At 45.9% G+C, this 17,145-nt stretch overlaps 1 protein-coding gene across 1 annotated transcript; it reads left to right on the top strand.

Moving 5' to 3' along the window:
• Nucleotides 1-6,557: 6,557 nt before the first annotated feature.
• LOC142490774 (uncharacterized) lies at nucleotides 6,558-13,361 on the top strand. The gene is made up of 3 exons (XM_075593220.1): nucleotides 6,558-8,460; nucleotides 9,265-9,362; nucleotides 13,335-13,361. The coding sequence occupies exons 1-3, from the start codon at nucleotides 6,558-6,560 to the stop codon at nucleotides 13,359-13,361; spliced, it is 2,028 nt and encodes a 675-aa protein (XP_075449335.1).
• The last annotated feature ends 3,784 nt before the right edge of the window (nucleotides 13,362-17,145 follow it).

Below are 17,145 nucleotides of genomic sequence, written 5' to 3'. Positions count from 1 at the left end.
GGGGGTATTTGGCCCTTGGTGTGAGTTTAGGACTTGCGGGGGGGTTGCGGGTGCACTTAACCCCTTCACGACCGTAGCAGTTAATACCGCTACGGTCATGAAGGGGTTATGTCCTCCCGCTACCCCCCCGCAAGCCCTAAACAACCATCGTTGGGGCTAATACCCCATTCACCCACCCTCCCGCTACCCACAATAAAAAAAATACACACACACAGCACAGCAGCCGCCCAAAAATCTTATAATATATTATTGAAAGCACTGTATGCCTGCCTGCCTGCCTGCCTGCCTGGATGTCCGGTGTCCCTAGGGACAATGGCATTGCACCTTTGGCCTGTCACTCCGCCTCAGGCCATGCCCGCCCCCGCACCATGCCCGCCCCCGCACACCTGTCATTGGTCGGCCATGCCCGCCCCCCGCACCATGCCCGCCCCCGCACACCTGTCATTGGTCTGCGGCCAGCACCCCGCACCATGCCCGCCCCCACACAACTGTCATTGGTCTGCGGCCAGCACCCCGCACACCTCTCATTGGTCTGCGGCCAACAACACTGACACACTGTGACACCCCTCACTGAGCTACACCACTGACACACTCTCCCACCCCTCACTGAGCTTTGGGAATCGCAGCACCTAATCCTCACTGCTCTGAGACATTTGCACAACTGACAGATTTGAAACTTTTTTGGGACCACGCTTCACAAGTCTCAACAGAGACAACCCTGACCACCTGCTATCTGACCACCTGCTAACAATCAGGTACAGACTCTTCTCTCTATAAATACACCCACATCCACACACCGCATCTTCAAAACACCACCCTCGCACACCCACACCCCCACCCCACACTCTGCTCCAGGCCTACCGACTCAGCACTAACCACCATTAAACTCCCCCCCCGCTCCTCACCTCCACCGCATGGTGCTCATCCGGAGCCATACTGACACGCCATTAACCCCCCCCCCGCTCCTCACCTCCACCACGGACACCATTAACCCCCCCCCAAACAGCACCCCCCCCGTTCCTCACCCCGCTCCTCACCTCCACAACGGCCACCGCATGGTGTTCATCTGCGCCCATACTGAGACACCATTAACCCCCCCCCCGCTCCTCACCTTTAGCGCATGGTGCTCATCCGGAGCCAGAAAGACGCCATTAACCCCCCCCCCCCCCGCTCCTCACCTCCACCGCATCCTGCTCATCCGGAGCCAGAAAGACGCCATTAACCCCCCCCCGCTCCTCACCTCCACCGCATCCTGCTCATCCGGAGCCAGAAAGACGCCATTAACCCCCCCCCCCGCTCCTCACCTCCACCGCATCCTGCTCATCCGGAGCCAGAAATACGCCATTAACACCCCCCCCCCTCCCGCTCCTCACATCCACCGCATCCTGCTCATCCGGAGCCAAAAATACGCCATTAACACCCCCCCCCGCTCCTCACCTCCAGCGCATGGTGCTCATCCGGAGCCAAAAAGACGCCATTAACACCCCCCGCTCCTCACCTCCAGCGCATGGTTTTCATCCGGAGCCAGAAATACGCCATTAACCCCCCCCCCTCGCTCCTCACCTCCACCGCATCCTGCTCATCCGGAGCCAGAAAAACGCCATTAACCCCCCCCCCCGCTCCTCACATCCACCGCATCCTGCTCATCCGGAGCCAAAAAGACGCCATTAACACCACCCCCCCTCCCGCTCCTCACCTCCAGTGCATGGTGCTCATCCGGAGCCAGAAATACGCCATTACCCCCCCCCCCCCCGCTCCTCACATCCACCGCATCCTGCTCATCCGGAGCCAGAAAGACGCCATTAACACCCCCCCCCACCCCCCGCTCCTCTCCTCCACCGCATGGTGCTCATCCGGAGGCAAAATTACGCCATTAACCCCCCCGCTCCTCACCTCCACCGCATCCTGCTCATCCGGAGCCAGAAAGACGCCATTAACCCCCCCCCCCCCCCCCCGCTCCTCACATCCACCGCATCCTGCTCATCCGGAGCAAAAAAAACGCCATTAACACCCCCCCCGCTCCTCACCTCCACCGCATGGTGCTCATCCGGAGCAAAAAATACGCTATTAACTCCCCCCCCCCGCTCCTCTCCTCCACCGCATGCTGCTCATCCGGAGCAAAAAACACGCCATTAACAACCCCCCCCCGCTCCTCACCTCCACCGCATGGTGCTCATCCGAAGCAAAAAAGACGCCATTAACACCCCCCGCTCCTCTCCTCCACCGCATGGTGCTCATCCGGAGGCAAAATTACGCCATTAACCCCCCCCCCTCCGCTCCTCACCTCCACCGCATGCTGCTCATCCGGGGCCATACTCATCCACTCACCCCCCCCTCCTCATCCACTCACCCCTCCTCATCCACTCCCCCCCTCCTCATCCCCTCCCCCCTCCTCATCCACTCACCCCCCCATCCCCCCCCCTCCTCATCCCCTCCCCCCCTCCTCATCCACTCACCCCCCCTCCTCTCCATCCCCTCCCCCCTCCTCATCCACTCCCGCCCACCCTCCTCATCCACTCCCCCCCTCCTTCCTCCCCCCCTCATCCCATCCCCCCCCTCCCATCTCACCCCCCCCACCCAACATCACCCCCCCCAGCCCACATCACCCCACCCCCCCACCCACCCCACATCCCCCACAACCACATCCACCCCCCCCCCCCCAGAACACATCACCCCCCCACGCCCACATCACCCCCCCATCCCACATCACCCCCCCTCCCACCCCACATCCCCCCCCCTCCCACCCCACATCCCCCACCCTCCCACCCCACATCCCCCACCCTCCCACCCCACATCCCCCACGCCCACATCAACCCCCCCCACACCCACATCCCCCCCCACGCCCACATCGCGGGATGCTCCTCACCTCCCCAACTCAGCTCATACACACAACAGTCACACACACCCACACAACACCACCTCATCCACACACAACCCTCCTGTGCTTATACGCCACACACAACAACTATTCAACAATCCCCTAACCCCCAACAACACCCTAACCGCTGGAAACACACCTCCCCTTCACCTTGCTCCCAGACACACTACACTCAATTAAATTAAAATTCACACGGCTGACCACCAAACCCCCTTTTACATCAACCCCCCACCCCCCCAAACGTGTACAGCAACACACCACGCTAACTCAGCTCTTCGTTTAAATAAAATATATTTGGAACACAATTAAACTGGAGCCGTCTGTGTCATTTATTGCACAAACACTCAACTCACCAACACACACACAACACCCACACATAACTCACACACACACCTGCACCAAACACACAATAAATATTCCTACATACACACACACACACACACACACACACACACACACACACACCTCTGAGCACCAAACAAGCAACACTCACACATACACACACACACACAACACACAACCAACACTTACAAATAACACTCAATCACACCCCCCACCACCACTCGCACACCCAAGACTCACAACTTTCACTCGCTCACACACCGCACACTCACTCACCAACACATAACACACAACACCACACTCACCCACCCACAAACACCACACTCAATCAACAACACACTAACACATACCCACCCCACACTCGCACAACCACCAACACCACACTCACACACCCACCACACACAAACAATACTCACACACACCACTAAAAAACAACACATACACACACTATTCACACACACACACACAAACAACATTCACACAACACTCACAAGCAACCACCAAGACACATAACATTCAAACACACACACACACACACCACACAACAACCAGTAAACAACCATAAATACTGTCACACTTAACCCATTTACAACCCTTTCACAGACCACTGCCGGATGCCTTGAACACCTCTACACCTGAACGCTGTTCGATCCAAGTCTCCGTTGACACAACAACATCAGGAAGTATACTAAACACACACACACTGCAACACTTCACTAACATCACACATCACACCTACCGCAACACACACACACAATATACTTTAAACAACACAACTCAAGTTACACACACAACACCTCTACACCACCTACAATACCGCACTTCAAAACAACAACACAAACAACACCTCTTGCCAACACAAAACATGCCACCAAAAAAACACCTTCGCAAAACTAAACATACACACCCTGACAATGAACCTCACACGCACACGCACACAACAACCATATCTAATACAACACACAATGCACACACACATTTCACACACTTTGAAATGCACACACAAAATCAAAACAACAAACTCACACCAAAACACACAATCGCTCAACAACAAATACTCACAAACACAACATCAACACTAACAGATACCACACAGCAACATCACACACTACTTCCATATAATACACACACACCAGCTACATCAAAGGGACAAATAAACACACAGCATCATAACACACAAATTCATCAACACACACACACACAACATCACCTGCTAATCAAACACTAGAGCGCTAAACACGCCTTGCACAACAAAGAGACAGAGCCAGAATCAGAAGAGCGACACAACGAGAACACCAACAACAAAAACACAGAGACACACCCAGTACATCAACATCCACTCAAACTCAAGAACACCATGAGTCACACCTTGCAAAACAACAACAACGTACTACAAGACCACCAACTGTACACACTACACAACAGCATGCCGCATACCTTGCAAAAGACCAACAACGGGCTAAAAGATCACGCGCTACACAGACTACAGAACAGCATGCGGCACGCCTTGCAAAAAACCAACAACGTGCTACAACATCACGCGCTGCAGAGACTACAGAACAGCATGCGGCACGCCTTGCTAAAGACAAAAAATGTCGTACAACATCACGCGCTGCAGAGACACCAGAACACCATGACGCACGCCTTGCAAAAGAACAACAACGTCGTGCAATATCACGCGCTGCAGAGACTACAGAACACCATGACGCACGCCTTGCAAAAGAACAACAACGTCGTGCAATATCACGCGCTGCAGAGACACCACAACACCATGACGCACGCCTTGCAAAAGAACAACAACGTCATACAACATCACGCGCTGCAGAGACACCAGAAGAACAGAAAATACGGCTGGCTAAAAATACACTACGAGCTACAACATCAAGAGCCACAGAGACTCAACAACAACATGAAACACGCCTTGCTAAAGACAGAACAATACGGCGCACATCAAGAGCGCAACTAAACACAACAACAGAGACAGTACAAGAACAACAACAACACACACATACTACATTAACGCATTCAACACATTACACTTTGCTACGCGCTGCTTTCCTATATAATCCACACATACTATACCACCAACATCCAAACGTCAACATTGGACACATGGACACTATATGCTGCTACTGTCAAGCAAAGAAATTCCACAAGGAATCAGCTGGAATGTGCTGCAGCAATGGCAAAGTTCACCTACCACCTCTACACTCACCACCAGATCAACTTATTTCATACATGTCAGGGACAACTTCACAATCTAAACATTTTCTACAAAACATACGCAAATACAACTCCTGTTTCCAAATGACATCCTTTGGTGCTACATCTATAGTGGAACAAATACTGCTGCGGCAGAGTTTATTCGAGAATTTGCCCGTTCTCTGCCGCAGCAGTAGCCTGGCGCGCGCCCGAGAGTGACGGGCGCGCGCCGAAGCAGCGGAAGAGCGCCCTCCGATCGGGGCGCTCTCCCTACCGCTGCCGGGTCCGCCGGGTCCCCCGGAACCCCCTGCCGCTGTCCCGCGATCGCGGGACACCAGGGCTCCCTCGGGGAGCCCCTGGACGCGCGTGCAGGGGGCGCACGCTCCCGAAGACGCGTGACCGCACGTCTATGACGCGCGGCACGCCGAGGGGCGGCCACTAGCAAGCCGGGAGATTTCCCGGCTTGCGGTACCGACCACACTCGAATAAAGTGTGTCGGTACTGTAGGATTTAAAAGTACTTTCAAATTACAAGGTCAAGTTTACCACAGGGCTGGCTCTCTGCTCCCATTACCAGAACAAGATCCACAATTCTTGCAAATTTACTTCATGGGTGATGAACAACAACAAGCTGATCAAAGATGCCATTGGATACCCAATACAAGACGTGATATTGTCATCTCCTTACAAAGGATGTTACATGAATACAACCATCTCATTAACACATTCAAAACATCACTTGAACTCATGCCAACTGATGACTATAAAGTCATTATCAGAGCCGACAAAACACCAGTGGGCCAACATGAACGTCGCTTTAATGCTCCACAAATCAACGAAGTCGCTATTGTTATAGCAGGGGAACAATTTAATACACGTGACATCATTCTTCAGCGACGTGCTCATTCACTCACACGCATTTGTGAAACACATCGCTCATATGATGCTCTTCAATACCCTCTCATACTTTGGAAACGGTGACGATGGCTATCACTTCAACATCATGCAAGTAGACCCAGCTTCCCAAGCAAACACTAAAAAAACTGTCTCCGCTATGGACTTCTACACATACAGATTAAGAATCGCAAAACCACATTTTACATTGTCGCCAACTATTTCATCAGTTTATTGTTGACATGTATGCTAAAATTGAAAGTGAGCGTCTTCTATACATACGTTTACATCAAAAACAACTTCGCGTTGATCAATACATACATCTAAAGGATGCTGTTGGCAACGATGGTCACGTTGACAACATAGGAAAAATGTTAATTCTACCAGCAACATTCACAGGAAGTCCTCGACACATGCACGAATATGCTCAAGACGCTATGGCATATGTTCGAGCGTATGGACGACCAGATTTTTTTATTACATTTACATGTAATCCAGCTTGGCCAGAAATAAAAATAGAACTTGCGCATGGACAGGCACACAGCGATCGACACGACTTAATTGCCAGAGTATTTAGACAAAAACTAATCACATTAATTCACATCATCACTAAGACTTATATCTTTGGACAAACACGATGCTGGATGTACTCAATTGAGTGGCAGAAAAGAGGTCTTCCACATGCTCATATTCTTATATGGCTCAAAGAAAAGATACATGCCATAGACATCGATAAAGTTATCTCTGCAGAGTTGCCACATCCAGAAGAAGACCCAATACTATTTGCAATAGTCACAAAAAATATGATTCATGGCCCATGTGGAAACATTAATATTCAGGCACCATGTATGAAAGACGGTAAATGCACAAAAAAATTTCCTAAACCATTCATTGCAGACACACAAAGTGGAGATGATGGATATCCTCAATATCGACGACGCGCTCCCACAGACGGTGGATACACAGCAACAATGACTATTCGAGGCAACAAAAACATCCAAGTTGACAACAAATGGGTTGTTCCATATTGTACACTTCTAATTAAAATGTATAACGCACACATTAATGTTGAATACTGCAATTCCGTTAAATCTATTAAATACATTTGCAAGTATGTAAACAAGGGAAGCGACATGGCCATTTTTGGAATAACAAATGAACACATGAGGGACGAAGTTACGCTCTACCAGCTGGGAAGATATATCAGTAGTAATGAAGCTGTTTGGAGGATTTTAGCTTTTCCCATTCACGAACGACACCCAACCGTTGTTCACCTCACTGTTCATTTAGAAAATGGACAGAGAGTATACTTCACACCTCACAATGCAGAGGCAGTTGCTGCTCAACCACCAAACACAACTTTAACTGCCTTCTTTCAATTATGTCAACACGACTCTTTTGCAAGGACATTGCTTTATCCGGAAACTCCACGATATTATACTTGGAATACATCAACAAAAATGTTCAAGAAAAGAAAGCAGGGTATAGCTGTTCCCGGAACTGATGCCCTTGCAAGTGACGCCTTAGGCCGTGTGTACACAGTTCACCCAAACAACGCTGAATGCTTCTTTCTACGAATGCTACTTCATACCATTCCATGCCCAACTTCATTTGACGCTCTTAAAAATGTCAACGGTCAACTGTGTGTGACTTATCGAGAAGCTTGCCAAAAACTTGGATTACTAGAGGATGATCAACACTGTAATACTACATTAGCCGAAGCTGCATTACACTCATTACCAGTAAAAATTCGCAATCTTTTTGCCATTATCCTTACCACCTGCAATCCATCAAACCCCAACACTCTATGGGACACATATCGAGAAAGCATGAGTGAAGATATACTTGCCAAAGCACAGAGAGACAATCCATCACTCAATGTTCACTTTTCACCTGAGATTTTCAACGAGGTACTCATATTGTTAGAAGATACATGTCTCTCTATAAATAACAAAACACTCCTTCAATTAGGTCTGCAAGCTCCACAACGTCAGCATAACGATGTACTCAATACGGACCTTATGCGAGAGAAACAATACAATATTTCGCTGCTCAAAGAATATGTTGCAAAAAGAAAACCTATGTTAATTGCAGAACAACTTTACACCTATGACAACATCATGCAGCACATCACCAACGGACAAGGTGCAATACTGTTTCTTGATGCTCCAGGTGGAACTGGCAAAACATTTCTCATTAATTTACTCCTAGCCGAAATCAGAATGCACAATGATGTTGCACTTGCACTAGCATCATCTGGCATTGCAGCCACTCTTATGGATGGAGGAAGAACTGTGCACTCAGCTCTTAAATTACCGCTAATCATTGCTCATGAAGAAAATCCAACCTGTAATATCACCAAAACATCTGGACAAGCACGTGTTCTTCAAATTTGCAAACTTATTGTTTGGGATGAATGTACCATGGCACATAAAAAAGCACTTGAAGCCCTTAATAGAACCTTGCAAGACTTGAGGAACAATAAACAAATTATGGGTGGCGCTGTCATTCTTTTAGCTGGTGATTTCAGACAAACACTTCCAGTCATACCACGATCCACACCAGCAGACGAACTTCATGCATGCCTCAAGTCCTCTATTTTATGGCGACATGTTAAACATTTCCCATTAACAACCAATATGCGAGTACAACTTCTCGGCCACTCAAATGACCAAGCTTTTGCAGACACCCTTCTTAAAATTGGTGAAGGTACTTTACCTACTGACTTAACATCAGGTGAAATTGCTTTTCCCACACATTTTTGTAACATGATGACATCACTTCAAGATCTCATACATAACGTCTATCCAAATCTCTTACGCAATTACACAAACCACCAGTGGCTCTGTGAAAGAGCCATCCTTGCTGCAAAAAATACTTCTGTCAATGACCTAAATAATCAAATTCAAGACATTCTTCCAAACACAATTACTCTATACAACTCAATAGATACAGTTGTGGATAACGATGAAGCCGTGAACTATCCAACTGAATTCCTACACTCCCTGGAACCATCTGGAATGCCACCACATCACCTTCGTCTGAAAGTTGGATCACCCATCATGCTACTTCGCAACCTCCACACACCTAACCTTTGTAATGGAACCAGATTGTGCATCAAAACATTGATGCCCAACCTAATTGAAGCTACTATCTTAACTGGCAACGCCAAAGGCCAAGATGTCTTCATCCCCCGCATTCCACTAATTCCAACAGACATGCCTTTTACTTTCAAACGACTACAGTTCCCCATCAAACTAGCTTTTGCTATCACCATCAACAAAGCACAAGGACAATCAATCAAGTGCACTGGTATAAACTTGCAATCACCATGTTTCTCCCACGGCCAGTTATATGTTGCGTGCTCTAGAGTGGGATCCCCACAACAATTGTACATCTTTGCTGCAAGTGGAACTACCAAAAATGTGGTTTACAAACAAGCCTTACAATGAACATACACTTTGGTACATTTCCATCATCTCTACATATTATCATACCAACCTCAACAAAACACTCACACACTCAATTCACTGCACTCATCTTTTATTACAAACAATTTCACCAACACACACTTCACGATTACATCAAATACACTACTCTCAACAATGGACATAAACATATTTCAACAAGCCTTTACAACAATTACATTTTCATAACTAACAACCGTAACAATTAACATACACTTAACAAATTTGCCCTCATATACATGTGCTTTCTACTCTTTTTCTTTCACAAATACTATTTTTTTATAAATTACATAACATTCACATAACATTACAAGTTTACAATACAACATTTACACATACTTATTCACGGTTCACATCCCGGGCAACGCCGGGTCTCTCAGCTAGTAGTCTATAGAGGCAGGGAAGAAGAGGTGGACATATTTTTGGTTGAGGTCATTGTGGTGGTTGCATTGATGATGATGAATCTAATAAAGTTAAATCAGTTACAAGTTATGCTGTTGGTGTTGATGATGATCTTGCTACAATTAGTACTCAAAGTCCTCATCATAACAGTCTCAGCAAGTATAAGCAGAAGGCCAATAATGATACTGTCAATCAATCACAACAATCTCACTGCAAATGGTCAGGGCAGGCAGAAAGCAGCGAAGTCCGGGTTACAGTTCAGGGTCAGCAACTGGGGAATTGAAACAGACGAAAGGGTAAGGCGTAACAGCATAGACAAATAGGAACTGCAAATGTAGAACCTTGCTCGGTGACTCCCACTAGGAACTTCAGCCTTATATAGCATGCTACCTGTATCCAAAATGGCCACAATGATCAGAAAGGGCAGGTGACTTTGGAAACCCGAACCACCGCAAAACCTGGCACGGATCGAGCAGAATCCTTACAGTACCCCACTCTTGAGGAGAGAAATACGGGCGATATAAGCCGGTTTGGCAGGGAATTTCTGATGAAACGTTCGGACCAGGTTTGGACCATGGACATCACTGGATTTGATCCATGAATTTTCCTCGGGTCCATAGCCCTTCCAATGGACCAAGTACTGTAGCTCGCCATGGGATCTACGGGAATCCAGTATTTGTCTTACTTCAAATTCCTCCTGGCCATCTAGGAAGAATGTTCTTGGAGGAGGGAGGGTAGGAGGAGAGAAGGTGTTCTGGATGAACGTGTTGACATTGACCTGGGATCTTCTGCTGGGCCTGTGAGATCTATGCAGGAGTGAAGAAAAAACTGCCAAAATTATCTGAGAAGATGGAATTATGGGCCGCTGCTCTATCTCCTTGGTGTCATCTGGGGAGAATTGCCTGGATAAAGCATCTGCTTTGACGTTCTTGGATACTGGACGGTAAGAGATCACAAAGTTGAACCGAGTGAAGAAGAGAGCCCACCTTGCCTGACGTGTCCCAGTCTTTTTGCTTCTTCTATATATATTCGAGGTTCTTGTGATCTGTAAGGATAGTTATCTGAGAAGTTGCCCCCTCAAGCAAATGTCTCCATTCTTCTAGAGCCATTTTCATTGGCCATAAGTTCATGATTTCCAACATCATTAATTCTTTCTGCTGAGGATTATTTTTTAGAAAAGAAGGTACAAGGGTGGAGTTTCCAATTAAATTCCTTACTTTGGGAAAGAACGGCTCCGGCTGCCAGATCAGATGCGTCCACTTCAAGCACAAAGGGTTTAGTAGAATCAGGATGGATCAGCAAAGGTGCGGATGAAAAGGCGGACTTGAGCTTCTCGAAAGCTAGAAGACCCTCAGAGGGCCATATCTTAGGGTTCGTCCCTTTCTTATGTAACCCCTCTTTATTTTAGTCAAATTATATGACCTATCACTGAGGTGGGAGCCTGATTCCTATGGGTTACTGTTTAATTCTTATAGTGTGTGGTACGGGTTGTGTGAGACTGTAGTGACTAGACACAACACAGAGGTAATGAATTATAACAAGCTTTATACACTCACATAGCTATCATTTGTGCTGTTACATGTCTCATATGAATCAGTACTGTGACCCTTAGGGCCTCATGCAGTAAGCAGCGATAAGTAACTTATCGCCAGCTTATCACCAAGAAAGCCTACAGCGATTCAGTAAACCCCGAAAAGCCGGTGATAAGAGCAAAAATCTCCATTTATTTTATACCGAGAAAAACAAAAACTCCCAACGTGCGGCGATAAGCCACTTATCGCCAGTCTCTCAAACTCACTCAATTCTAGTAGCACCGATCAGCTTATCGAGGCTGAGCGCCGCTCTAGAATTGAGAATTCCTCTCCAAAGCGTCCAGCCAGAAAAAGGTGTTAAGAAGGTGGTGAGAAGCTGCCGGTAAGAGGCGAGACGCACTTAGATTTATTTTTTATTTTTCCTGCATCGGATTGATGCCAGGAGACTCCGGTGCTGATATCCATTAATATCACCACGGAGACCCCCGGCATGAATCTGATGCATGAAAAATACATTTACAGGCAACTTCATTACCGTAGCAGCTAACCACTAAGGCACGTTCTATAGTGCCGGGCGCGTGCTACGCCGTGCGCGCGGAATTTTAGTTGGCTGACGTCAGTCAGCCTTTCTAGACAAGGGCCACGCATGCGCACGGCAGGGAGAGGGGAGCGGCGAAGATGAGGAAATTTATCTTTTCGCGCCACTGCCGGCGCTGAATGTAAGTATATGTGTGTATGTGTATATGTATGCATGTGTATGTATGTATATATATGTGTGTGTGTGTGTATGTGTGTGTGTATGTGTGTATGTGTGTATGTATTTGTGTGCTTGCACAAGTCTAATACATTTTTTCTTTTACTAATGTTTTTTTAAAATAAATAATACATTACACATAAACACACACACACACACCCATATACATACACATACACACACATACATGTACACATAAACACACACACACACACAAATACACATAAACACACTCAACACTGTATACACTCAACAGAGTATACTTATGAAAAGCATGCGGCACATGCACGCGCGTTCGCATAGGCACGCACGGCCGCATGCTGTAAATAACAGCCCTAAGGCAATGAAGGGGTTAACCACCAGTGCCGTGCTTTTTGTGGATAGTATAGGTGTTTAGGACTTGCGGGGGTGTTGCAGGTGGACTTAACCCCTTCATAACCTTAGCCATTAATACCGCTAAGGTAAGGAAAAGATTAACCCATCCCGGATTTCTGACACACTATTTGAGAGGGTTGGGGTTCCTCAGAATTTCAAAATATAATTATAGGTTTCATTAACCAAATAGACGATTGGAAATCACTGTCGTTAAATAACTCCACTCTGATAATAGTGGATTGTTTAACATCCAACACCATCATCATCATGATTAATAGATGATGATGCACTACAACACAAACCAAAACTTAAAAAAAGCTCTACTGCAACCGCTTTCAGAAGGTCAGAGTCAGAAAAAATTCACTGCTCCTGTAGGGACAGACACTAACATAAAAGGATGAGATCAAGGAGTGACAGGAAAAAAAAGTACTGTAGGCCTGAGGAATTTATTTTTCAATTCTAAAATTGGACTGAACATGTTGCGTTCAGGATGAAGATGCAGAGGCCGAAGGATAACTATTGTCATGTTCTTGAGGAGGCTCAGCAAAAGGGACAGGATCAGTAGTACACTCTGAGGCTGACCATGACCTTAACAAATGGTGGAATTGCTGCGGGTGGTGCAGCCTCAAATTCTCACTGATGGCCCAAGTCCATGTCTCATCAAGTACCTCACCAATACTAACAACATTCTGACAGTGCAAGCATACCACTCTCACAGCCACATGAAGGGTCGATATATATTTTCTGTGGCACCAAACACTCTCCCACTCTGAAGACTACTTCTTCTTTCTGTCACTCCCTGTCTCTGTTTTCTCTGGAATGGTAGTGACAAATATTGGGGAGAATGAGGAAGTTCCACAAGCAACAGAGTAAATTCTCACAGCAGAGGTGAACAATGTATCCTACTTGGGACTAGTGTGCTGTTGTGAAGGAGAAGTGGGCGACCAATGTTTCTTTTGAAAGGGCAGTGGTGGTAGTTGCATTTCCACAATGACACATGGCCAGATCATCACGTCTGAAGAGATGTGGCTCAGAGGGTTGCTGAGATAGCATCTCCCAAATGTCATGGTGCTTGTTCCACAAATGTTGCAGCAGACCACTGTCCCAAGTCATCCTGTCCCATACTTACTGCTGCTTCACAAAGTGGAGAGAGTGGACAACCTCAGAGGAGCTAACAAACCATGGATGGGGCAAATTGAAGTATGTCCACACCATAATCATAGCTCCTCTAGACAGACGACTGCAATGCCTGCGAGCTAGCATATGAATCTGGAATGCCAGGAGGGGAGGCCTGGGGACTTAAATCATGATGTCGATGAGAGGCATGTTCACGTTCCTCTGCCACATCTTCTATAGAACATAACTCATCTCTAAGATCATCGAAAGTGCCACCATAATCACCACTTTCACCCTGATCATCTCGAAATTCAACTGGGGCACTCCCATGACCAGATGAGATTACAGCAGTCACAATCACCTGACTGCTAGAAGGGCTCTCAACTACCCTACCCACTCCTCCTGACTGCTTTTACACATCCTGAACCCCCACATCCCCACCGGTTAAAGCTTACATTACACAAACAGGAGCCGTGTAAGCAGCCATAGAAGTGCTGGGCATTACAGATTCAGGTGGTGAAACTGAAACTGAAACCAGATCCAGGGCCACAGTGTCAAACAAAAAGAACGATTCCTGCGCTCCTACCAGTTAGGCTAAAATAAAATAATATTCTCATGAAAAAGGGTATTTGGTTAAACCCTTTGGCCAAAGCATTTGTAAGCATGCATGCCACGTCAAGACAACCCGTTTATTATTGGAAAAAGGCAACCTCTTCTGGCGCTGAGGAAAGGATGTAGAGGGATATGCTTGAAACTTCTTCTGTTGGACTGTGACCTCAGGAAAAAAGAGAAAAAGAAAAAACATGCAGGATGCCTGCAATGGTGTATTACCCAAGGGATAACAATGATGTTAATATAAGGAGCAATTTATTATAAGGTTAAAAATGACCATGGATATGCAAAGTTATACAAACATGATTAAAATGAATTAAATGAATAAACGCTGATTTTACAATTTATTTTGCTGTTTGCATAAGCGCTGATTTTACACTTATTTTTTCACCTACCAACCCGTTTATTATGTACTGTACAGTTTCCCACAGTGTCAAAACCTGTTATGGTGGTCCACAACCGATTAGGACCCTGCTCCAGCAACCCCAACACCAGCCTGACCTACAAGTGCACACAACATGTCTGGCTGCATCTCCAAAATGATCCGTATTCCAGTTGAAAAACCCTAATGACAGATGACTGCAGAGTAGGGTCTGCATGCCAACCGGAGAGGGAGAGCACAGTACTCTATCATTAAGCTTTTAATTTGTGTACTTGTGAGTGCCTTTTTTGTTCTTTAGTTCTTTAAAAACTTAAATGTGGCAACCCTGGCTAAAATGATATTGTCTTTAGTGAACATCATAAGTATGCCAGCCCTTGTAACTTTCTTTCAATATAATTCAATATTATAGGGGCACTGTAAGGGATAAGGGCTGTTATATACAGCATGCGGCCGTGCGGCCGCGCGTTCCTATGCGAACGCGCGTGCACATGCCGCATGCTTTTCCTGTATATAGTGCCGGGAGCTGCAGGTAATGTATACAGTATGTGTGTATATGTGTGTGTATGTGTGTGTATGTGTGTGTATGTGTATGTATGTGTGAGTATATGTGTGTGCATGGGTTGTGTGAGTGAAAGTAAGTCCTAAATAAGATTTTTTTTAAAGAAAAAAAAAGTTTAATAAATATTTTTTTGTTTTTGTTTTGCAATCCTTGACATACACACACACACACACACACACACACACATACATTTGAGCACAGGCAGCGGCGCGAAAAGATGATTTTCGTCATCTTCGTCGCTATCTGTCGGCTCCCCTCTCCCTGCCGTGCGCACGTGCGGCCCTTGTATAGAAAGGCTGACTAACGTCAGCCAACTAAAAATCCGCACGCGTGCATGGCGCAGCACGCGCCCGGCACCAAAGAACATGCCTAAAGCGGGTGTGCTTTTGACTTACAATTGCAGAATGTGCAAAAACCCTTATTTGCTCAAATGAAGGAAGTAGTTGTGAGCACTAATCTCACACAACAGATGGCAAAGAGAATGCTGAAAATTAGTTAAAAATTCTTAACATTTGTTCAAAAAAAGATCACTTTGAGAAAAAAATGTCATTAGAGTGCTTAAGGATTTACAGTGCATTAACAGGTGAAAGCGTTCCTTAGCAGACAGCACATTCTTTTTCTAAAATATTATGTCAAATAAAACGACAAGATAAGCAGTGCTACAGTGTTTGACGTGTATTAAAAATCCCAAATAGATAGATGACTAATGTTTTTAAAGAAAATGAATTCCAAATGTAAAGTTCACATATCCAATTAGTTTGCAAGACAAAGTGCACTCCCACTAATGTAATCTCTTCACAAAATGAATGCACAAAATCTCAGGAATAGATTACAGTTGAAACCATCCATGTGCTATCTCATTGTAAATAAGAATATAGAGTATCTAGTTGGCAGCTGTGATGACAGCTATTTTGACATGGTGTATTGCTAATTGCTGTACTATTCTTTTGAATATAAATGTATTGCTAAGAGGAGCACTGGAACTGAAATTAAGTAATATGTGTATTGTTTCTATAACTACCACTATTTAAACAGATAGTTAATTAAATAGTTTATAAATAAGATATCACTAACCTTTGCAATACAGATTGTACTGTTCAGCACAACCAAACTATACTGATGATGTGAATATATACTAAAGCAGCAAATGCAAAGTGCAAACTCTAGCTCAAGGTGCAGTACATTTGAAAATAAAAATAGAAGAAAAAACTTACTGTAGTGCAATAATGCTAGACAAATATAAGTAAGTGCTGATAAAGACTGTAAATGTTCAACCCACATAATAAGAGCAAACGGTTTTATCACAAAGTGACGTCTCCAAGTGTATCTGGAGGTGTGCTGCAGTACGTTTCAGATGACCGTGGTATATGAGAAGGAAAGAAAAAAGCAGGACATTATGAAAATGCAGCTTTATGTCAAATATAAATAGAGCCATGTAAGACCAAACTCACATGCTCCCAGACAAATAAAAGCACTTTAACCACTCTGGGTCCAGGGGTATGTCGACCGGAGACTTCACTCCTCAGCACTGGACACCCACAGCTCCTGACTGCGTGCTAAACTGACTGATGATGTCACTGATGGAGGAGGGGCAGGTCGCATTCCTGTAGCAGTGTAGAGAGAGATGTCAG

This window comes from Ascaphus truei, chromosome 1 (genome assembly GCF_040206685.1).
Source record: "Ascaphus truei isolate aAscTru1 chromosome 1, aAscTru1.hap1, whole genome shotgun sequence".
In the NCBI taxonomy this organism is placed as follows: Eukaryota; Metazoa; Chordata; class Amphibia; order Anura; family Ascaphidae; genus Ascaphus; species Ascaphus truei.
Note: the sequence above shows the minus strand (reverse complement) of the source record. Positions and strands in the feature narration are given on the sequence as shown.